The sequence below is a fragment of the Rhyacophila brunnea genome, unplaced genomic scaffold (assembly GCF_057557595.1).
Source record: "Rhyacophila brunnea isolate RB1 unplaced genomic scaffold, BYU_Rbru_1.0 scaffold_3, whole genome shotgun sequence".
In the NCBI taxonomy this organism is placed as follows: Eukaryota; Metazoa; Arthropoda; class Insecta; order Trichoptera; family Rhyacophilidae; genus Rhyacophila; species Rhyacophila brunnea.
Window position 1 is genome coordinate 45349648 of NW_028232965.1, and position 26309 is coordinate 45375956.

The 26309-nt window shown below is 32.3% G+C and overlaps 1 protein-coding gene across 1 annotated transcript in view; it reads left to right on the forward strand.

Moving 5' to 3' along the window:
- The window catches only part of LOC147068421 (uncharacterized protein ZK1073.1), an 87401-nt gene that overhangs the window by 38377 nt on the left and 22715 nt on the right, over window positions 1-26309 (forward strand). The window contains exons 3-4 of the mRNA XM_085952242.1: window positions 22456-22519; window positions 23740-23857. Coding sequence (XP_085808368.1) covers window positions 22456-22519; window positions 23740-23857 — 182 coding nt within the window. The remainder of the gene's footprint in view (window positions 1-22455; window positions 22520-23739; window positions 23858-26309) is intronic.

Sequence of the window (26309 nt, forward strand, 5' to 3'; positions counted from 1 at the left end):
TATATTGGGGTTATAAACGTTATATATGGAGTTATACGTTACCGATTTTTGATTGTAAATATAATTATATAATATGGAATTAGTGGAAAATATAACTGCACTAAACCCATTAATATTATAACTTACTATACTGGTGTAGTAGTATAATATAGAGCCCTTTTCAAAGGAGACCTTCAAGTTGATATATAAAAATACAAGTATTATTTTACTACAGTTTTCTTCAAAATTGTTTCTGGTATAGTATGATGGCTATATGCGCATAGATATAGTGCTATTTGTGGAATATAACGCCAATAAGAACTGTGAAGCAATAATATATAAATCATTTTAATGATTGATGATAGATGCTCATTTGTTTTCATGTACATTGACAGTATGTCTAATATAAACTACCCACTCCAGTTTATACTGACTTTTAAATATTACACCGATCTGCAAAACGATCACATCTGTTTTCATTGTGTCTTCAATTAAAGTTGACTCATTATATGAGATGTCAAAATGAGTTAAATTATAATGATATACGATTGCTCGGATAGTTTCATCACAATGATCAATTTCAGTACAATAACAAACAACATTGTATAAGCAAGACGTATTGAATCAACAACTTGGAAGTCTTCTCAATACACGTATATTTCCAATAAGTTCACTCGGCATCAAAATGTAATGGAAATACGAATATCGTTATAGAATTTATATATCAATCATTACAAATTGTGTGAAATTAACATATAATATATCATCCACGTAATGGATAACTAGAAGAATTTATTTTTGAGTTATTTATTTGCAGGTATTCTTCTACAGGTTAGCTATCGCGAAAATTGACTAAGTAATATTCAAATTTAGAATCTGTTTAATTTTATTATATTCGGTATATTAGAAAATATTGTATAATCAATTTGTTCACCTTTTTCATGTAATTTTATCACTTAACCACTTTTCTCATTACAGAGATGAATATTTTATGTTTTAATTTCGCACAATACAAATTAATAATGTTTCCGACCATGTCCGATCCTAATAAGATCACATGGGCCTCCACGGAGTGGAGGGTTGTGTTTAATAGATTTAGTTTTTATGAAAAATGGATGTCAGCCACTTGCTCAACATATTAGGTCCATACTCTCTGACTCGTACACAAATCGAAAAACAATATTATGTGTACTTGTCAGACCCAGGATTCAAACCTGGGACACACGACGCTATAGGCTGACGCTTAAGTCGCGCGGCCTTCGTGAGTGCAAATAATGAATGATCTATAAATTCTAAAACAAGTAAAAAAAATACCAAAAAATATTAAAACACTTTAATGAGATGTCCTAATTTCATTTTGCTTATACACTTAAGGTTTGATCAATTATTATAAATGGGCATATTGTTAAAATAATTAAATACAACACGACGAAAAAGATAAACTAATATTAATACTAACATTTTCATAAATTATTTTGAGTTGTGTACATATCGGTATTTGGAAATATACGCCTCTTATCCCCAGAGTAATAAGGTTGTCAAGCTAATAGTTCATTTTAATAACATATACGTTACAGTATTTTTCTAACCAAACCTAAGATGGTTAATAAATAATAATATTTAACGAATATTTTGTTTATGATTACTTAATTGGATATATACCTAATGAGTGAACAAAGATGATCGAAAATTAAAATTTCAATTCAAATACAAAAAGTAAGTACAATTGAAAATAGTAATATTTTTACATATCGATATTAAAATTTTGTATGTATAGACTTATTTAACTACTACTAACTACGTTAGGTACTTAGTATAGTAGGTTTTTACCGTTATATTTATATCTAAAAGAAGAGAGATATATATATATCAAAAAATGTTCAATTTCGATATAAATGAAAAATATGGGAAAACTTTGAATATAAATTACCAAGACAAATTTAATTTCCGATTGATTGTACAATGATTAATAAATTTACATTTTCCTAAATTATGGAAATATTAACATTTTCTTTTGTTGGAGTAAAGTAATATGATTACAATATAGTAATTCAATTTTCTAAAATTGCTTTTAGATGTTGTCTTTATTGTATAGTTACGCAGTTGAAAGATTGACACGTGCTAATTTTGCAATGTTTATGTTAAAAGTAAAGTTTAATCCCATTACTCTGTCATTTATCTTTGTTTATGTAAGCCTGATAGAAAATTGTCTCATTACTTATTGATAAGATGTGTCTGTATAATGTATTCATCAAAAACTTTTGTCGCTTCCTTTATTGCTTGCTCAGGGACAAATACCGAAGTATAATCAGTCGGCGACGCAGGTAAGTTTCTTCAACCGAATAGATTAAAATACTTATAAGGCCATGTTTGTCTAGTAATATGTCTAGAATATTGTTATATTGCGTAATATAATATGTAGATACAGAACTATTTATTGTGTAGAAATAAAGAGCATAACTTGTTCATTTCTGGGAAAGTCATCAACCTGATCAATAATATCTTATCATGTTATCAACATTGTCACATCTCATGAATCATTTAAGGTGAAATGTAAGCTATTAGATACATAATAAAGGGACAACAATATAAGACGTGCAATTAAGCTATTCATTCTAATCGATCAAATTTAATATTATATTATAAAATAACACTGGCGTCGTCAGTAAAACCTATAATTTTTTTTTTGTAAGCATTATAATTTGTTTACTGCAGAGAACTTTAAAAAAAATCATTCACATAATATACAAGTTCACAACGGATCATGTGTCTATATATAAAGATATAACCTAGAAAAAAGATTCAAGGTCATCATATATATAGAACATGCACATATAGGCCATAAAGCACAAAGAAATTAGCATTATACCTGATTTTAACTTCAAATTGCGATTACGTAAAAACACGATTTCGAGACTTACGATGGATTTGATGGATAAATACAATTCGTCGAGATTATAATCCACCTTATGTCAGAGTATCTCGTGAAAATGGGGAAATATTTTTTTTTCAAACTGTCTGAATTATATATTTTAAACGTAAATACAGAAGTAACTAATGACAAAATTTAATTATGTTAAAACTAGATTTGGTAGGTATAACTATTAGACATATTTAGATCATGAAATAAAATAATTTTCTTAAATGGTCACACTTTTCTAACTTACCTCATTTGTTTTACGTATGGAATAATATAATTCAGTACAGTTATTTGAATATTCTATATTTTTTTTTGTAGATAAATAGGTTGCATATGAAAATTATCAAAAGTTTTTGTATTTAAATATTTACTACATAACTACTCGCATAGTTATACTACATTAAGAGTAAGATGCATATATATATATCATTATGCATCTCGTGCGTAAGAAGTAGGTGAGAGAAAGGTATGAATTATCGAATCTTAGTTACTACTTGGAAGAAAATAATATTATATGTTAGTTATTTTATTTTTGTATCAAATCTGAATCCACTGCAAAACGAAGCCTTCATACGAAAAATAAAATAGAATTGTTCCGTATTTAGAACGTTAGATTATTTATAGGTATATTTTCCTTATGTACGTCATATATTATGTACCTAAGTATATATTGTCTTAAATTTTTTTGGTAGACAAATACTGTCATTCCATGTGACATAATAATAACCAATGTGCAGAGTTTTAGTATATATTTGAATAAAGATCCAAGCTTAAAGATGGTAGAGATAGAATGTCACGTCCTGGATGACCTAGATATAGGTATATCGATGAAAGTGGATATGGGTTTCTACCTACACTCCGAACCTTCACGTAATACGCCCATGTAAACTAGTGCCTCTTCTATCTGAATAGTAGATTGATTAGACTTTATACGAATACTTTCATATATAATATATAGGGAGGTATATGTATATATAATATTATCCAAAGGGAGGTTAAAAAACAACATTTTTTTATGGAAAAAGTCGGTATACTGTTTTTTATTTTAAATGAACAAAGGGGCGCATATTTTCCCGCTGTTTTTAACTTCAAAGTCATTAAATATTTAAACAGTAGGGTCAGTGTCAAATTTCCATGAAAATCATAAATATTCAAATAAAATAACACTTTTAAAACATCAAAATTAATTTTAAAAAGTTGGATATACAGCGTATCTACTGAAAAATGCAGGTACTTCAGAGAATGGTTATGAATTGACAATATAATAATATTATATCAGTTCGGACTAACTCTCTATGGGAGCAAATGTGGTGTGTAAGATTTGCTATTATTTGTTGATAAAACAACATATAATTGGTATTGGTAGGTATAGTAGACATTTTAAATTTTGGTTTAATATTAAATAAAAATGAATAATATATAGGTATCTGTTACAATAAATTAATAATGTTTAGCTTGCCCATTTCACACGCATTTTTGATAGATGGCAATTCTAAGATCTATACTGGCCAAAAAACTGAATATAAATGTATCATAAGTCGACAAAGAAATTTCATTCAAAATTTTTTGAGGGCACCAAAGTTATTCTATACATTGCCCACTCAACATACAAATATTTTGTTAGCTAAGCAATAATTATTGGCACCCCTACTACTCTTTCTTGTTTTCTCCTTAAATTATGAAAACGCTTATATTGTGTGTAAACTTAGCGATAGATAGAGAGCCCACCAAAGATCCTGGCCGGGAGGCTCACTTTAGGATGTGAGGGCCATGACTTAGGTATGGCATACTGTTGTGTGTAAACATTCATTATTATATTATTTAGATACCGAAAATATGTGCATCTTCAACATTTTGGATATTATGACGTACATTAGCCTAACGAAAATAATGTATATAATGACTGACAGTGAACGCAATGCAATACAAATACTAATTTTATAATATTAGGCTCTTGCAAAGAGGCTCAAATGAGAAGCCATATATTTCCGACCACGATCAAAAACATACTTTTCCTGGTATTAAACTAAAAATAAAAGGAAATAAACCTTTTATCGTTGCAATCTGACGTTGAATCCTTCAGATTGCTTATCAAATATTGATCCTGGAGATAATGGCACTCGTGAGACTCTACGGTATAGCAAAAGCGATAAAGCCAATCTGAGAACAAACTTATTTAGAAAGATACGACAAAGTTGTTTCTTGTTTGTTTCTGATTCATAGGCTTTTCTGTAATAAAAGTTCGTTTCACAAATAGATTATCTTGTAAAAATAGCACTAATCTAAATTAAGAGTAAACAAAGCGTCTATAAAGTAAATCTGTGTAAATTTAGATTTTGGAAAACTGGTTATTTGAATAATACTCAGTAAGAGTTGAATTTATTGAAAATTCTACTCAAATAGCACAAACAGGGAACTCAGAAATAATGGGAACTGAAATGCATAACGGGTAAAGCGATAGCAGGTAACCGACTCGAGTAAGGAAGAATCCCGGGTTAAACTTACACACGTGTTAAAAATACGTTTTACGTCGAATACTGAAAACTACCCTCGGTTTATGCATTTACGCTCATTTAATATTGGTGTATTGCACACAATATTGCACGTGCATAATGCGTGCTTCATTTTCGTAGGACACTCACACATTCAAAACCCTGCATCAAGATGCGGCGTATTAATTGAATATAGCCTATCGGTATTCTATTTATTATCTGTTCTGTGAGCACAACTTACAGTCCTACAAACTTATCTAAAAAATGGTCAAAAATGGAACTACGAACTACCATATGGACGTCATTTTGAAAACGTCATTCGAATGTCAGATTCTGTCTAGTTGCGAGTCTTGATTGGGTAGTTTTAGATAGTGGCTCCCCATCCATTCTTTAGATAAGTTTATAGGTCTGTACCAATAATTTGATTACTTTACCGATTAATGTATCGGCGTTATGTTTGAGTGCAGTTGTGTCATCGTCAATATTGACATTAATTTGAAAATATTTTAGCGAACTTCAATTAAAATATTTTATATAAGTTTGGGTAAATCTTAAACACCAACGATGGCCGAGGGGCTTAAGTGTCGGCCTATAATGTCGTGGGTCCCAGATTCGAATCCTGGGTCTGGCAAATACACATATTGTTTTTCAATTTGTGTTTGGAGTCAGAGTATGGACCTAAGCGATGGTGCCCATAGAACGCGTCGAGCGGGCGAAGTCGGCGTATTAAGTGTTTATTCATAACCATAATCACACGTCTCTCGCCGCGCATTACCCTTCACCTATGTAATAAGCGGCCCAAGCAGCACAAAACAATTATTTTTACAGCGTCTCTCATAACAAAGCAATAAAAATATTATATTATTTCGGGGCTTGTAATAAATATTTACGACGACATTATTCAACCAACGAAATATAGGACACGGAACAAAGAGTTCCCTGTTATTAAATAATTGCTTTTCGCCCGTCGATCGACGACGCCTCGAGCAGCGTAATTTTGGTAGCCGTGTTCAATGAATGGACTTCTTTGTATTTTTATTAAATCGTATCGCCGAGAAGCGAAAAACGGTGACTCATGCGGCAAGCGGGGCGCAAGGCATCGTCAAGTCCAGTGGGCGCTGGCGTATTTGATTACGTTGTACTCGTATTTTTGATGATTTACGCGCCACTTGTAGAAATTTTGCGCGAGCGCCGCACTCGCTGCGTCAATGGGCTTTATGCCTAATAGGTTGAGCAAGTGGCTAACATCCATTTATCGTAAAAGAAAACAATATGTTAATACAAACCTCCATCCTACGGAGGCCCATATGATCATATTAGGATCGGACATGGAGAGAAGAAATCTTATACAATATACTCGTATATTATCAATGAAAATTCGCTGCGATTCAGTGCAATATTAGAATGTACACAGTACACCCCTGACAAGAATCTTCCCCGTTTTATTAGAAGTAAATATTTTAAATTAGATTTGTTTATCTACTTGCCAATTCAAGACGTGAATTTATTCACACATTTCATTCATATGTACGGCATTCAGATGTCCGTCGTCCAGTTATTGTGGCGTCCTGGTGGCGCCTAATCGTCCATTTCTCATTGATGACCGCGAATATACTTCAATATAAAAATTAAATGAAAGTAACAAGACACTTTAATAAAATACTTTATTGGGTAATGGGTACCTTTGTCAAAAGAGTATATTATACAAATCCGAATACTAACTAATATTATCCATTTTAATTACATATTCATGTTGTATTCATTATTTGAAAATAGTCCGGGATATAAATGTTCGAAATTCAAAACATTAGTTTTTTTTAAATACCTACTTTGTGGCTATCAGTTTTATAATTACAGTCAAAATCAAAAGAGTATTAATGTTGCATTTATGTACGTGATTTTTTTTAATTTTACCTTTGTTAAATTGATATTGTATGGTATAATAGAATTCTTGCGATAAAAATAACTCCATCTCTAAACTGTTGTTTCGTCGAATGTTTATTCTCACTCGTGTGGAAGAAGTATAAATGGACAAATACACATTATACGCTCGAACTTTGAACTTCAATGCAAATTTTATAAAAGAAGTATGTAAACTCAACGGTCTTTGAGCCAAATATATAAATTTATTTAACATACATAATATATCTCGTGTAAAGAGAGTAATGGCAGTTTTCTGTGAATTACAAGAATGATTGAAGATGAATGAAGAAAGTTGCTTCATCAAGATATCTCAAATCCTTAAAATGTGCGTGTTTTTCACATATTAGAAATAGCATTAGTTATTTAGAAATACCTTTGTTATATTTTTAGCGTTCAATGGAAATTTATTTCACTTATACAATTTATTAAAGCAAGGTCGACTATATTTATTTTACGAATAACGATGTCAGCGCTAGTGTTATTGATTATTTTTTATTGCAAAACGGTAATCTGTTTGTAAAAATTGAAGATTTTCGATAGCATATTTCGTTATAATTATTACCATTTATTTCAATATGCAACAATCAGCTTTTTCTACAAACAATTTACCATATTGCATTCGTAGTATGAGCGATAAATAGCATTACCATTGACATTTACAGTTTCGCGTCACGGCCTGACTATAGTGGGCATTATCTGAAAGGGAACCAACAAACCTGCCAGAGCCTTGGGTTTCCGTGTACATAAAACCGCCACTAAAAGACCTTGAGGCACGTTTATTGAGTTTGGCACATCTACAAATGTCAAACAACTTTTTAACATATTTTTTTTATCGAATACGATTAATATTCTCTAACATTATGGCAAGCTAAGAAATGTTATAATATCAAGACTGGAATAGCATGCCTGCTTTTCTGATATACGGAAACATATGTGGATATCATCATTCATAGTATGACGGGTGTGCGGACCGGTACGCACCAAATCTTTGATATATTGTCGAATGACATATTATTTTGAAGCATACAGTCCCTTCTATTTTCGATATTTTATAAAACTAAGTAATTACTATAGCTCTACCACAGTGAAAGTATGATGCGTAAATAAATACACAGGAAGTAGACGTGCTAATTCATACAATCCGTTCTATATTCGCTATTATTTAGTTGTTGACATCATCGTAACGGCTCGTCTCGCTCATTTTACGATTCGTTCTGTCCTGTTATCCATCCGGATCATCGATTCATATTTTCAATATGGTATTTTTTTAGTATATTTATTATTTATTAGTCTAATATTTTCAATATTGTGACGACAACGAAATTAGAGCCAATATAAATAAAATTTTAATTATAAAGGTGACCATATATTATAGAATAATAAGTAGTTCACATTATATAATGTTTTTTTTTTTTTTTTTAATTATAAGTTCATTTTTGACTTTAAATATAACATTTTGTTTTCTCTATATTTTTTAGATGCGTAGTGATTATTTAACATTTTAAAACGTAAATTGTCTCAAATTGCAAACCTTTTTTCGCTAGATGCATCTGGTTGAGTATACGCTTTATAACTTTGCAGTTTTTACTACACTGATACGTGTATTTGCCTGATTACTTCCCATAAAATTAGATCAAACGATATTCACTTGTATTAACATAGTATATAGTAATAAATAAATAAATCAATAAGATGTGTAAAAAATATTTTTCGAATGTATTACATCATTTTAATTCTAGAGCCGGAGCATTCAATTATTCAATTTAATAAAATAATAAAAATACGGAAAAGCAAGATTGTGAATAATATGGAAAAAAAATCTTTTGATATACAGAACCGTTTCTTATTTTAAAAGTTTATTTACACGTATATTTGCATGGCGTTTAGAAAAACTAACCTTCACTATCTGATCGACTATCAATCACAAAGGTGACTCACTCCTCTCAGAGGCATCTGTATCAAAGTGGTATCTCGTATCCCATTTTTATATCTTTTTTTTCCCACCGGTTTATTTTCAGGTCGCGTAGTTCCTAGAGTTTACAAATTGTACCTTACACGCGGAGCAGGTGGCCTTCTCACACCAAAAATTTACGTATTATTTAATACAACAACACGTCAAATAAATTATGATGATATTAAATGCGACACGTCAAAAGTGATAAGAGTTTAATGATGTGAATAATGAATAAGCGAATAGAGAAAGGGTTATTGTATTATTAGAGTTCGGCTCGATCAAAGTCCCGACACTGAAGAACTAGTGAATTGAAAATCCTAGCGGAAAATTATTAAATTTCGACATGTACGTAAGGAAATTCATTAAAATTTTGTACGCAACGGTGGAATTTTTATAATCGGAATTTTGACTTGTACTTTCGAATTGACGGGATACTTCCGTGTCGTTATTGTAACGAATATTCGTTATAATTATATGAATAATAAATATTTAAATATTGATTTATTGAAAAACATTTACAATGTTTAAATATGTCCATAATATAAAATAAATGGACAAATGCAAAGGTATTGTAACCATGATTTGAGTTACCCCATCTCCACCCGCCATGTATATGCAACCGCGACATGTGCACGGTCGCCTTCCATGACACTATAAACGTGTCAGAATGAAAAGATTTTAGTGCCGCACTTCCTTGTTCCGAAACGATGCTGCACGGGACTGATGTAGCAACCATGAACAGTTTAGAAAGGGTGTTAGAAAATATGACCAGTGAAGTTTTCACAGATAGTACAATATATTATTATATAATCATCATCATCAGCCGGGTTGATCCACAGCTGGTCTCAGCAGGTCTCCCCTAGCTCCCTCAACTCTTCTCGATTCCTAGTTATTTGCTGCCACGTATATCCACCGACCTTTACGAGTCCGTCTATCTACCGAGTTTTTGGGCGTCCCTGTGGGCGGCATTTGTCCAGCGGTTGTCCGATCGCCGAGCGACGTGTCCAACTCATTGACATTTCACCTGGTTTTATTATCTATTAATATATAATACGATATAATAATAAAAGTATCATAAGAATGACGATTGTATAAAATAGAAAATATTCTGATTATATAAGTTTTAATTGCATGTTGCAAGATAGCATAACACCTCTGTAACATTGATTTTTTCTGTATTGGCGGAAGTAAGAATAGAGAGAAAAAAGAACAACAGAAGAGAAAAATATAAGTAAACAATTATTACAGTTATGAGAATATGTGAATAATAAATGAATGGCTTTATTTATGTCAATGTCTGGGAATCAGTATTAGTTGTGATCAAGGACAATGATTCGAGCAATATAATGGAAATTTCGCGTAAAATTTTAGAAAATACTTCATTTATGAAAATATTATTTCAAAAATCATTTTTAAATCGTATATATTAATTACATTGCCGAATAACCATTAGATGGCTGTTATAAACGCGAAATTTCCATTGTACTGCTCGAATATGTACTTAGGTAGGTATTATAAAATTCGTTTCAGTTATTTTTTTATTTGTAATTTAGTGACGGAAAGGACTAAAATGAATATTATTTGCTGTTTTTGTCTGCAGCCTTTTCAATAGGACACTGCTCTTAATACTTCGTGCATAATCTGCAATGCATGACGTGGGTCTTGAAATAGCTGTGACAAAACAAATTTACATGATAAAGGCAGACAGTATCGTTCGTTAATTTTACACCATTTGTATAACAAAACGTTATTAACAATTCTCATTTAACATTCAGATATGGTTTACGGTTTAGCGGTTAGGGGGATTTAAAAGAAAAGTAGGATGCATTGTTATCACTTATTCTTCGACAGCTTTACAATAGGATATGAATGAATTCTGGATGAAGAACGTGCCATCCTGTCTTAACGATATCACGCCATCTGTTATTTGGATAAATAAATAATGTTCACGGCCACAATATATACGTTCAATTTTATTGTTTAGGTACAATTATGTAACCAATGTAAGATGCTTGCGATGGGCGGGTTATGTCGTAAGAATGGAAGACATGCAGTTTCCCAGCGCCATCTTAAGATACAAAGCCTGAACATATCTTTTTGCACAAGCAAATTTCACAAACGAGTGGTCCCACTGTTCAGCTGTCAAAATCAGATTCCAGATTGCCTGACACATTTATTGACAACTGACTGTCAATTTAGCAATCATTTTACTGTATTATGACATTATACACAGTATTATACAGAGAAGAAGTTTACTTACTTTAATTATTAAGGTCTCCAAGATACGTTATTATAATTAGTTTTTAACGAAATCAATAAAAATGCTTGTGACAAGTGAACATGACAGACACGTCAGTATAAGCACTAGAATAATGATAGGTCACCCATATACAGCAGCGGGAGGGGCAGGAGAGGTAAGACCACTCGTTGTCGGAAGTTTCCGAGTGCTTCGGCTTGTACTTAAGTTGGCATTGAGTCTCCACAAATTTAATGACAATAAACCCAGAGGGAAGAAAAAAAATGGAAGAATCAATCTGACGTAGCTTAACTGTTTTAATAGATACATCATCACACTGGTCCTTCAAAAGTTGAGAATTATGTACAGCACAGAATAGACAGGCGTTTTGAGATATTATAATGGAAGCACAGAATCGCACAGAATTGTAGATACAATGATAATAGTGTTTAATATTCAAATAATACACATTTATATAGTAAATATATTGCCCGTTACATGTAGTAGAGTATGTATTTTGTATATCTATGCCAAATTTATATGCCAAAAGCAATTTTTTAAACCTTCGTCAAGTAGTTGATTGATATCGACATGTTGATATTAGGGATGTAATATCGAAAGAGTATCGATACTCGTTATCGGTATCGTATCATTTGCATCAATCCTGACAAAACCGTGATGTTTAATTTTATTATCCTCGCTTCCATTCATTGTTAATTAAATTCACTGGAGAACTATTATTTGAAAGCTACAGTCACATCATTTCGATATTATATCAACTCTAAAAATATTTAAATATTATATTATAAGATACGCTTATAGTTAAATTCGCATAGATTTGTCGCGTTAACAGTGACTAATTTTTTTAATTGATTTTGACGTTTTGACGAGGCAAGGAGCACAGAATTAATGGGAACTAAACTACCTAACGGGCGTGGAGTAACACGCAATCGATCTCAAGTGTGGAAGAATAAGGGATAAACTTAAACATGTGTCAAGAATACATTATTCTAAGATTGTCCTTCGTTCTGAAAATAGCTGCTCTCGGTTTATGGACTGATGCTCATTCAATATTGGTGTATTTTAAGGTTGCAACACATACTAAATTGTACGTCTATAATGTGTGGTTCATTTTCGTAGGACACTCACACATTCAAAATCTTGCTTCAAAATATAGTGTATTGGGGTATAGCCTAACTGCAGTGACGTCCCGTGGGGGTAGACAGATTGATCGTCGCTTGGGGGCGGCAGTTACTTGAAGGGCGGCAAATCGAGGAGAATTATTTTGTATATAATATAGAAATAACTACATAAAGTGAGTATCTACTTAATAACGAAAATATCTTCCTTTCAAAAATTCAGCTCTTTGGTTGGAAACAAAAATTATTAATTAGCATAAAAGGTTTATTAACAGGACATTATTTTTTGTCGGATTCGCGATGTCTAGTTTACTTCCGTTGCCTTTCGACGTCTTTGGTGACCAGAAACGACATGAGCACGGATGGTTAAAAATATTTTATAAAAAAATGGGGCGGCATTATGGCCTTGCCCAGGGGCGGCATTTTGTCTAGGGACGTCACTGCCTACCTAATTCTATTTATTAATCTGTTCTGTGGTATCAGGTAATTTGTATAAAATAGTGTCTTCAGATAGATATCCGATAGATATCCGAAATATTCTTTCGCGCTTAGGTTAACCGTTGGGGAGTCACGTCTATTTTGAACAGCGGTGAATTGATTGGACCCCATAGTTTTGTTTATATATTATATATCGTTTTCTACACCCTGCCGCCATACGAATGTAAGAATAAATCTGAAGAAAAGTAGTGATATTTGTTAGTATCCATTGTGTTAGTGCTCGTCCGTGGTGGTTTGACGGGCGCGGCGCGGCGGCGGCGCGGGCAACTCAAACGTATGAACATGTTTCGACGTGTCCGTAAACAATGCGCGGGGACGGGTGTTCGCGCGTGTTGTTTTGGCGCGTCTAGCTCAACGCAGGCAAGATCGTACATGCGGCGGGCTCTTCCCATACTGCGCGCATAGAGGTGTCCGCACTGAATGGACGGGCGCCGACGCGGGAAACGAGCGAGTTGCGGGTGTCTCAAACCATCATGAGCTTACCGCGCGCGTCTGGTGTATTTGTGGTATTATTTTCACAAAGCATAGATAGTGCGAAGTGATGTAAAGTAGGTATACGTTTTATAACTTTGCACTTTTTACTACACTGATACGCCTCTTTGCCTTATTACGTCGCATAAAATTATATCAAATGATATTCACTTGTATTAATATAATATGTAGTACTAAATAAATACCGAGTGGCTTAAATGCCGGCCTATAGAGTCGAGGGTCCCAGGTTCGAATCCTGGGTCTGGCAAGTAAACATATTGTTTTTCAATTTGTGTATGAGTCAGAGTATGGACCTAATAGGTTGAGCAAGTGGCTGACATCCATTTCTCGTAAAAACAAAAATCTGTCAATACAAACCTCCACTCTGTGGAGGCCCATATGATCCTATTAGGATCGGACATGGTCGAAAGAAGAAAAAGAAGAAATAAATATATATTATGTAAAAATAATATCTTTAAATTTCAATAATTCTTAACGCACATATAATATTTTATACTTATCTTGGTACTTATAGTTATAAAGGTAGGTACATAAAAAAATGTTTTTTTTGTCTATAATTATTCAATATTCTTTCTCATTTATCTCTTTATCTAATTTCTCTGTATTTAAATTTTAATATGATTAACTATAATTATTATAATTTATATGGAAACTTTGCTTGTTGCAATATCTTTTTCTAGTCTATTTTATACATATTTGTAGTCTATGTAACTGTTTGTTTTCCTTAATAAAAAAATATAAACATAATAAAAATAAAATATATTAAGTAGGTACATCATTTCCATCCTAGAGCCGGGGTGCAAAGTTATGAAGCGTACATTCTACACCTACATTCACACCATATGAACTGAAAAGTCTTTTTTAAACTTTAACTTACATATTATCCAATATATATAATCAAATTATAAAATCGACCAAGGGTACTTGATGGAATTTGAATTTAAATTCATAAATATAAATTTACCAAATAAACAGGAATTAACTGTATCAGATGACAATGTATATTCACCATTGGTGGTGTTTGAAGATGCCAAAAGGCGATAGTCGGATAGCAAAAAATGACTCAAAAAGAATAGAAAAAAACTTAGATCAATTAGAATATACCTAATCAAATATTTTCTCATGTTACTCTTTTTCGAAAAACTTGTCTGGTTGTTCCCGCAGTTTCTTGTATAAGTTATAAAATTCTTGTGCTAAATTAGTGCTTTCCATATTGATTTCATTGGCCCCATATTTTGGTGCAAAGTTTTGCCATTTCAAATAGGAGTTTTCCAGTAAAAACTTTTCTGTGTTTATGGTTTCCTATCCCTGATTTGACGCTGAACACGACTGGACGCGCGCGGGCTACTACGGACACTCTACCCGTGCCCGTCCCCGCGCCTATTCCGCGTCGAAGACGCCCCATGACTACGGCCAAGCGCTTATCGTTCACCTTATTTGTATTAGATTTGAAATTTCTCGTAAAATCCATATTGAGATTTTTTTAGATTCTCCCCTACAAATGCGTCGATACGTCTTGCTCTTGGTTAATAAGAAGGAAAATATTATCAATTCTTTGGTCATCAGTCATCAGATATCAGAAGAACATTATTGATTCTTTGCACATCCCTAATTGTAATACATTAGTAGAGTATGTACATATATGGAAGCAATATTATATTCCAACTCAAAGGTCGCCCCATTTCAGAATTTCGTCCGTGAATTTTGACAAATAACGTATTATTTTTCATTCTACGGACAAACTAAAATACATGCATACATTTTCATATTAACCAATAGGGGTTTATACTTGGGTTATACTTTTGTAAAGATTAAACTCGAATCGGGATGATAGTTATATACTTGTTCATATATTATGTATATGCGTGTGAATAGAATGCTAAGAAAAGGAATCATAGATTAAATAAAAAGGTCTTCCATTGGGATTTGTGATAAAATCAATCACAATGATTATTCCCTAGAGGAAATAGATAAAGTTAAGCATTATAAATCAATACTTAAGTGTATTTCTGTCGTATATGTACTCGTACCTACATATTTAAATTATATTCTACAGATCTTTTTTCAATATCCTCGTACGTCATGGATATTCATACAACTAATAAAATTATACTCTTTTCTTCTATTGAAGGTTGGCGACCACATTACAGTACATATTTATTTCCTGAACCATTAGTATTGGCAACGCCCTGAACATTGGGTCACATACTCGTAGCCAAGAGAATCTCTTTTTATTTCTGCAGCTCTGTACCTTTTCTGGATTATGAGTTGAAGTCAATAGTATGTAAATATACGGTTGAAATATGCAGCTATTTGATAGTAACTATATAGCGCCTGTATACGTGCATGGATTTAATCCTTTCTGTGTCGCAATTGGTTAATTGATTTAATTAACGTACAATTAGGGCGCGTAAACGCGCTTGCGGCATGAATCGCACACATGGTGTGTATTTTAAATTATCGCGATAATAAATGTCAACACGTAAAAGTGCTGACTGTCTCGTCATTCTTATTATTCAGGCGTAAGCGAGACGCGATGTTGTCATTGTATGGTGCTACTTCACAGGTTTTAAAAATTGGTAAACGTCAAACATGGTTGGCGCAGTAGAGTTCGTATTATTTTCGACAGGTTCGCCACTATCGTTCTACTGCACATGCGTATCCACCATGCAAGTACCAAGTATTTCGTGAACATGAATAAATTATAGGTTACTGAACTTTTTTGATCGAGTTATTGAACTTGCACGATAATACGTGTTTACGCATGCATTTTGATGGCTATGTCCGTGATAATACGTACTGTCATAAGTAAATCCATGCACGTGTTAACGGGGTAATATTGGTATATAATTGGTTTATTAGATTATCATAAAAATCTTCAAATTGAATGTTGAAAACTACCAGTTTTCTATTTTTCCATTTCTTTAACATACTATTATATATTATGTAGATAAATACTTATTATATAATTTAGTATATACATCGGGTATAGGCTCGACTTCCAGCTCTCGATTTGAAATCAAATGCAATGTTTATTGTTGTGTAGATGCATTATGTAGTCATACTTCTTTTTTCCACCGTTGTGAACAGGGTCAGCTAAACGGTTTACACACCCAAATCACAATACTATTAGGTGATGCCCATATGTTCCGTTTAACAATGAATGCAATTCATTCTTATATGGCGTGTGCTACTTCGTTTAACTGGTAAAGTAAAGCAACCCATTCTCGCTATGCATTTTAGTCGCATCGTAGGAGATCTAAACTATCCGCAATTAGACACAATATAAGTGGGTCAAATAGTCGCCTCCATTTCAATAAAACAACGTATTTAATGCACGCACGCACGACATGCACGTTAGAATATATTGAAGATGCACTTTTAACGTTTGCCGAAATTAACTAAAAACTAGAGAATTATTTTTGCTACTGCTACATTACAATTATTAAAGATGTATTATTGAATAAATTATTCATGATTCTCTTCATCTATTTGGACCATTTTAGAATTATTTTAAGTAGATACCTATGCATGTATATCTAATAGGTAATTCATTGTCTATGCTACATAATAATTTTGTCAAGTATGGAATACATACTATTATGTTACTGGCAACTCTGATTAATTATTTAAAATAATTAGAACTATAATATTCAATTATGGTTATTAAATTAATGATTTGTGGTCAAAAGTATTTTTTATTCATTAATATATCAACGATACATTGAAATAAGTAAGTGAGATCAGTGACATCCCGCGGGGGTATGCAGATTGAGCGTCACTTGGGGGCGGCAGTTATTCTAAGGGCGGCAAATCGAGGAGAATCATTTGGTATATATAGAAATGGCTACCTAAACTTAGTAATGACGGAAATATCTTTCCATTAAAAAAATCAGCTCACTGGTTGGAAACAAAATGTAATAATTAACATAACAGGTTTAACAGAATTGTATTTTGTGTCGGGTTCGCGATGTGTAGTTTACTTCAGTTTACTTTGGACGTCACATACTTGGTGAACAGAAATGACACGTGCAGATTTGCGAATATATTTGAATTATATGTAGGTACATACTTACCCAATTTAAAATTTATCCAAATATTTTTTCCACTCAATCGTGAGTTTGGAAGTTATCAGGTGTATTTTTAAATATATCTGAAACTGTGGACTCGTAATATCGTCTATTGAAGCAGAGATGGTATTTTAATTAGATTTGGATGACATAGTTACCTACTGACTTTGCAACAAAAAAGGCCAGGGAAGTTTTTTTATTTTAATGGTTGACTGTTAATAGACTATTAATAATTAATAGTGTATTTATGATTAAAAGTAAGATATTGGAGTCATGAAAGGATGATAAAATATACTGTATAAAAAATGGGGCTGCATTTTGGCGCTGCCCAGGGGCGGCATTTTGTCTACGGACGTCACTAAGTGAGATGTAAATACATGGTCTAAACTCTAAAGACATAGATACTTACGAAATATTTTTTATTAATTTATTACCATTTTTGCAGATTTAGGAAATCCATTTAATTGGGGATTAATTATTTTAAAGCCGGTTTCTTATCAGTGCAGATTTTCGAGTGATTTCATAATTTACAATGCATTTATGTCAAGCTTAAGTAAGTAAACGAATCGAGCCGAGTTTGTTAACAATGCTGACACAGATAATGGTTTACTTGGAAAACATGTGACATAGTAAACTTTTCTTTACTTAGTATACTCGATTTTTAAACCAGTTTCGCGAGCAGTTTAGCACGTAGCGTTGTGTGTCGGGTTTATTTATAGAATCGAGTTAATATCATTCATTATATCTTTCAAGGTTTATAATGTATAATCTTAATCTTTTTTGATCTTTACCCATTAAAAATAATTTCAATACTAATTGCACTTAATTAGGTGCAGTTAGTGCAATACCTAGTTAGGTGCAATTACCTTAGCCACATGTGATTACTGATTAGTTCTTCATCAATTTATGTTATTGTATTTACCCATATTATTTTAAATATACTTAATCATCATTTCGCACTAAAATCTTGGCTTCCTCCAAAAACTTTTTCCATACTATAAGATCCAGTATTGTCTATCTATAATAAAACCCCATTGGCGTAGTCTAGCCATCTCAGTTTCGGCTGTAAATGTCTTCTGTTACCTTCAGGGTATGCGTACATACCTGCCTTGCTGGCAACTCCTTCATTATTCTATGTACATGGCTGATCCAGCACATATCTCAATTATTTTGATATACCACGTGTTCTCAGTACCTCGACCCTGTCTTATCTTCTCTTGCCTCATTGCACATCCACCTTCAAATGTCATTTCCTTTAACCATGACCCCCCATCTTGAAGCGGGTCCCCAGGCCAGGATATTTGGCGGCCCCCCTACCCATCGCTAGGGTTAAAAGTACTTTTTACAGAATCGTTTTCTAAATGTTGTTTCAGGTAAAATTAAGGCTATCCGGTGTATTTTTAGCGATATTTTTGTATTGTTGAATAAATCCATTTGAATTATGGAATTGTCGAATATCGACACATAGTAATCAAAAATTGCATCACACAACTACACATTTTAAAATGTTAAGACTCTACAAATAAAATGGCGCTGCAGGCGACTTTTTTCCCCATTAGGGTATATTTGGACGTATTTCTGCAAACAAGATCCAACCCTCACGTGTAACATGTTGAGAAAATTCAATATTTGAGGGATGATTGATTTAAAAAATATGATTTGTGATTAGTTAATTTAAACATCTGATGGGATACTTTAATATAATCAAATAATCACATATCACTTTAAAATCAATACTAACTCAAATATTGTATTTTATCAACAAGTTACACATGAGGGTTGGATCTTGTTTGCAGAAATACGTCCATTTGTGATGTGAGTTTATCTCATTCTCTCACTTATCAGATAGATCCGCCACGCCGGACCCCCCAGAACCCGGGCCCCCAAGCAAGAGCCCTGTCAGCCCACCTTGTAAGGGCCATGCCTTTGACAACCCCGTAGATTCTTTGTAGGATTCCCCTCATATAGATATACGGTTTTCTCTCGTACTGTTTACCGAGTTGACACCATGATTATGACGTATACGTAATACTATCCACATAAAAGTTTTAGTAGTTTTGAAGGTTTTTTTTTTATTATTATTATATTTCAACATTCCAAAACGTTATCTCTCTTCCTCAAAGTCATTATTATTAATCTTACTTCACGGATATATAAAGATTTAATACAAATCGTATTAAACTTTGTAATTATATTAACATATTATACCTAATTAATATATTAAGATCCATATCCCATGATATATTATTATATAACTAATAGTACATACATATTTAATATTGAAATAAAAACGATAAATAAAATATATTTGCCAAATTATATTGATAATTCGAAATTTATAGACATGAAAGAAAATCTTCTTATATTTTAGAGTCCGCGTCTACATACACAGAACTGAGGCTGAAAAAAAGATTACTAGGGCTAATGATTCAATTATTATTATTGTAACAATTGCAACTATCTTATTGTAATTGTTACAATAAGTGTTAATACTTCGATATAAAAATATAAAAAAATTACCCTCGATAGCTGCCGATAGCGGCCGATTGTAGTCTCACCATTTTTCAATGTCACAACATTAGTGATGTCCTGTGGGGGTAGGCAGGTCGTGCATTGTATAAGGGCGGCACATTATAAAGGGCGGTGAATGATATAACACAATTAGTGTTGTATTGTAATACATATTGTAATGGCAGTATATCGCTCAAACAGAATGAGGTGCCGCCAAACCTGCTAGCTCCACAAACTTCCGCGTTCTTAAAACCAACACTGTCTCATTATATGGTGCTTATATAAATTTATAGATTTATGGTTTTAAAAAATAAGTAAGTAGGTAGGTACCTGTTAAATATGAAGACGATTCGAAATGAACAATCAAGGGGGATGTCATTCTAAGTCTGCTTAAGGTGGCATTATGCCAAGGGATGTCATTGTAGGTACCTACAACCTTTTGTATATTAGTATTTTTTAAAGCAACCAAACCAATAAAACGGTTTTGGAATCGGCATCAAGTGTTGTAATACTAAAAGTTCATATGAATCCCCTAGTTATATATTTTGCTCGAGTCTTGGTATACATTTATGAGAATTGGGGGAAAATGAGGTTCAGGAAATGTTTATTATGCAGTGGATTCGCAAAGCAGACGCCTATGGTGATGTGATGAATTGGAAATACTTTCATTTGAATGCTTTGCCACAAATGCGCGGTAATTTTCTTGATTTGATTCAATAACTTACGCGTCTAGAACACGGGATCTCAAAAGAGATTTCATATTAAGTAGTTACATTTGTGGCTTTGATCGGATATGAAATAATGACTCCAATGGGTTATAAAAAACTATATATACGGGTTATTTATCATGATTGGTGTTTTTAATAATATGAAGATTTGGAGAATATAATAAACTATTTTTTTATTTAACATATTTAACAAGACACAAGATTTAAAAATGTAACATTCTATAATGTATTGAATATACATAATTTGAAAATATTATAACGCAATTCGTTAAGCATTTCATGTAACAACTACTTTAGTTAAAATCGTCGCAGTTCAATAAGATGCTCATAGCTTAATTGGAAAAGTATACTGAATCCAGCAGATACAGGTCTATAATAAGTACATAAGTCCCGTCGGATGTCGTATTTTTTCCCTACAAAACGATTTTTTTTTAATTATGTGTATTTGGAGAATGTTTAATTCTTACACGCCCACGATGAATGAGCGGTTATGCGTCAGGCTTATAATGTCGTGGGGTCCAGGTTCGAATCCCGGGTCTGAAAAAATTCACATTTTGTTTTTCAGCGTGTGTTTGGACCCCGACTATAAACATAATAGGTTCAGTAAGTGGCTAACATCCATTTCTCGTAAAGAAAAAAAAACTGTTAATACAGTCTCTATTCAGCGGAGGCACATTTATGATCTTCGTAGGATCGAATAAAGTAAAAACAAAAATATATTTAACGAAACGATTAAAGATGCGCTATTTTCATAATATAAAATATATCCTGGCAATATTGCTTATATTTACCTACATATATTATTAATTTCCGATTGGGGTTTATCATGTAACCATTTTTTGTGGAGCTCTAAAACTGCCAGCTCCTCAGGCATCCACGTACTTAAAACTACCAGGTGCCGCGAGAATTAGTATATTATATCCAACTTTCTTTTGACCCATGCACGTCACCGGCATATTTTTGTATAAGTACTCGTATCTTTCCCATATAGGTCAACTCTTTGTTAGGTGCGATTGATTGTTTTTGAATAAATCGATATCATGATCTTGATGCATACTGCTAAGTCAAATTCCAGGTAGCAAAGCCTTAAGCCCGTCGATCAAAATATAACAGTGTCTATTGTAGCCGCCCCAAAAGTAGATTTTTTTTACGTAAAATAAACGTAAGTGAGAAAAATGAGATATGACTAGGGACGTCTTATAGAAAGAAAAAAGTATCAATACCTGCTATCGGTATCGTATTGAGAGAAAATATCAGAATATCACCAAATATCTCAAAATCAGTATCAAAGGCAGAATCGATACTTTTTTGACGTCCCTACATGTGACATACATAGATAATAAAGTTGTTATTATTCAAAACAATATAAACGGCCTTGCTAAAAACTTTACAGGCAGTTTAACTCCCATAAACAGCGTACTGGCGTCTTTTACTTCTTATTTTTATATTTGTATGTTGGATTTCTGTCGAAAGTTACAAATATAAACAATTAAATATTCTTATGTTTTTTCAGGGCGACTTGAGTCAACAAGAAAAACGCTGTGTTTTTCTGACAGTTCATGACCTTGGATGTAACCGTGAGTAACAACTTTGTATAATTTTCATTATAAAATTTACGAAAAACAGCTTATTTGTTCAAGAAGATTATAATATTAACATAACTCCGAAAAAAGTATTTTAGAATCATTAAATAAATATAATGTTAAGCATTATTTCACACATTAATTAATAAAGCGAATATGAATCTGCACTTTATAACTTTCCGGTGAAATCGTAGTTATTGACAATTATCCATGTCTTACCATGCTATTACATATTGTGGTGTATTTATTTCATATTGTGTGACAATAGTATTTATAGATGACAAAGCTTGTATGTGATATATATTTCAAAGTATTATTTAAATAGTCTTTTTACAAATAATAGTTATTAACTATTTATTAGTTCAACCATTCCAAGCTCAAATTGAAGAATATTATGACAATTTGGACCAGTCACAGACTTCTGAATTGAGTAATTAGAGTTTTCTTCACTATTCCACTACTCTACTGGCTGATGGTTGAAATGTCCATATAAAGTTATTTTGATGAATTGATAATGACAGAAATTACCTCGTAGAATTCTATTACACAGAATGATAATATAAATTGGTAGGTACTTAATAATATTTATTAAGTTCAATAAGTAGTTTTTTTACCATGTTCGTTCATGAGAAGGTTTTTTTACGAGAAATATATGTTAGCCACTTGCTCAACTTATTAGGTCCATACTATGGGTCCAAACACACATTGAAAAAGAATATGTGAATTTTGCCAGTACCGAGATACGAATCCGGTACCATCTACATTATAAACCGAAGTGGTAACCGCTCAGCCATCATAATGGTATGAGTACAATCAAAATAACTATTACACTTACTTATTACAAAAAAATAACCGAAAAAAAACGATGAAGGTTATGGCATGACAATATATAGGTACGTGAGATTTTGACATTTTATGATAAAAATGGTGTTCGCATGGCTTAAGTAAATTAATAAAAAAAAAACCACATTATGTAATACTTAGGTAGATTTTTTAAACTTTTTTTTCCAAATAGAGTACCTACAGATAATTCTTAATACTTTTTATAGTGTTGCTTTTAAGGCATTAACCGGAAACTACCAAGGCCTGCTCAGTGGAGCACATTGACTATAAATATTGTAAAATTAAATTCAATTTCGTAAGAAACAAGCCAACATTAAAAATGACTAAGTAATCACAATGTATTGTATAATAATTTGATGATTTCTTTGCAGATACATCATTCCATGACTTCGTGAACAGTCCGTGTATGTTGGAGATTCGCGATCGTTCCTGCTTCATCCACATTGACGTTCCAGGACACGAAGACAATGCAGTTGATCTGCCCGATTCGTGAGTATATTTTTAATATCTCAATTACTTACATATTATTTATTCGTACCACTTTTTTGGTAATTAAATATGTTATGAGGTAGTTGCTAGGTAGAACCGGGAGATGTGTAGGTGGTTTGTGAATTTAATTTTATTTAGAAGTCTCACTAATGATCATTATAAAATCACCAGATCATTATAAAAGATGATTAATATTGATACATTGTAACAAATTAGAAAGTTATATTTTTTATCGTATGAGTGGTCAGTTGCGAGGTTAAAAACATGAGAGGCGAATGCAACATTACAAAATGAAATTTAATTACCAAAAAAAAATCTTGAACGTTACTAAATAATAAAATACAAAAACGTACAGTCTACACGGATGTGTAGATAACACTTAAACATAGTGTTAAAAAAATTGTGGCTTATTATCTGTATTGATATGAAAACGTAAGTATCTAATTAAATATATAATTATTGTTCTTATGTACATCTTATTATACTTCCCGAAAGATGTAGGTACGCCGTTTACATAATGTAATACTGGTCTGCATTTTTAGATCAAGTGACGTTTCAAAATTATGAGTAACAGCTGCATCCGAAAAGAAAATGTGCAATAGCCTGTTCCATCACAGGACATCTGTGACTAAATGGATTAAATATAATCTATCTATATTATGCCCGGTGATCTGATTTTCAAAATCAACTCTGAGCAGAATAGAATAGAGCCGAATATGAATAGAATGAGCAGCGGTTAATTAATTAATATTGAGACAAATGTCAGGCCAAAAAATTGACACCCATCGGGATGAGCGAATTGCAGCTTTATTGAAAAAAATTAAAACAATAAGACATTATGCACATTCCCTAAATTTGAACAATAAGACTACAACAGGTCATTGGATCCAATAACAGTAGCGTAGTGAAACAGCGGAGTAGTTAGTAATATTAGTGAAATAATCATAAACACACAGACTTTGATAAAATCACATAAATAATAATTATATTGACTTACCTTGATGGAGAAGAGCATACATTTTACAAACATATACATAAATGATTATTTGAAAGAGCATTGAACGCAGATTAAATTGACGGAAAAACAAAATTTAAAGCTTTCCATTAGTGATGAAGTGATAAGGACCACGAAAATACACACCAAATTGCTTTTTAGTCGAATATATAAATTTGTTTAGTGGTTTTCTGATAATATTTATGTATCCCAGTATATATTTATTGAATTGATTTATTTTTCAACAGGAAGAATGGTTTTTTTTAAACCACACTTTAATAATTAGCAAGACGATAATAATACACGATTAGACAGACGTCTCGCGGAGTAATATTTTAAGCCGAAATAGTTCCGACATTGTGTAATAATATATAGTTTAACGGCCAAGTATTACGTTAAAAAAGTTTTTATTTATTTGATATTTCGACGCATACTTTTGTTTGAGTTAGGTTATGAAATCACCTCTGAAGATTGGATAAAAAAACAAATATAAATATATACATTATATTCACACAAATATATCTATTTTTCGAAAGAACCATATTGCATTATTTTATTCGGAACGTGAACATTTTTTGACTTTCACTCAGGCATCCTGGGAAAAGCAAAAATAATCATATAAACAGACTTTTAATCAACTTATAGCCACCCATACCTTTACAAAATATAATAACGCAATCTTACCCTTTGTAACTGCGAAGTAGCTATTGTTTACGGGTAGGAGCTTCATTGTGACGGTTACTAGGCATCTGTCTACTTTGTCAAAATAACTTTCCTTATTAAATGATACTGATCCCAAAATTTAATTAGATACTAAGTCCAGGAAACTTATTTATTCTTATCGTTAGGTACACCTTTCATTAAATAGTGGGGATACAATATACCTACCGACAATTAATATTTTTGGTATTGTAATAATGATAATATATGCGTTATTCAACCAGTCTTTCCCAACCGCCGATCCACAGAAACTTTCGGCAGGTTCGAAAATAGTTGTTCCCTATATTAAAATGCATAATATTATGACAAAAATTTCAAGAAAATTCTCATTCAAAAAAGTAATCCTTTCATGGAAGACGTCAATCGATGCCCAATTATTGTTAGCCGAGAATAGTGAAAACGAATCGAGTTTTCTTGATGGCACGCACGTTGGTATCCAGACATAAAATACAAACATTTTTATTAACAGATCCATTAAATTATCGTCCAAATTTTTTACTAGATATTACATGTAAGAAGAGTTTTTCAGTTATGACACTAAAAAAACAGAGGAACCGAATGGATGTCAATGCAGTGCTTCATCTCTCCGAAACAACACTGAAGCCACTATTATAGCAAAGATTTTGCACAATTTTTAAAAAATAACTATGGTAAAGGCTGGCAAGTGTGAACATGAGGCAAGTGTGAACATAGATCATACATGGGCTAATAATAAATCTTTGATAATTGACCTCTATC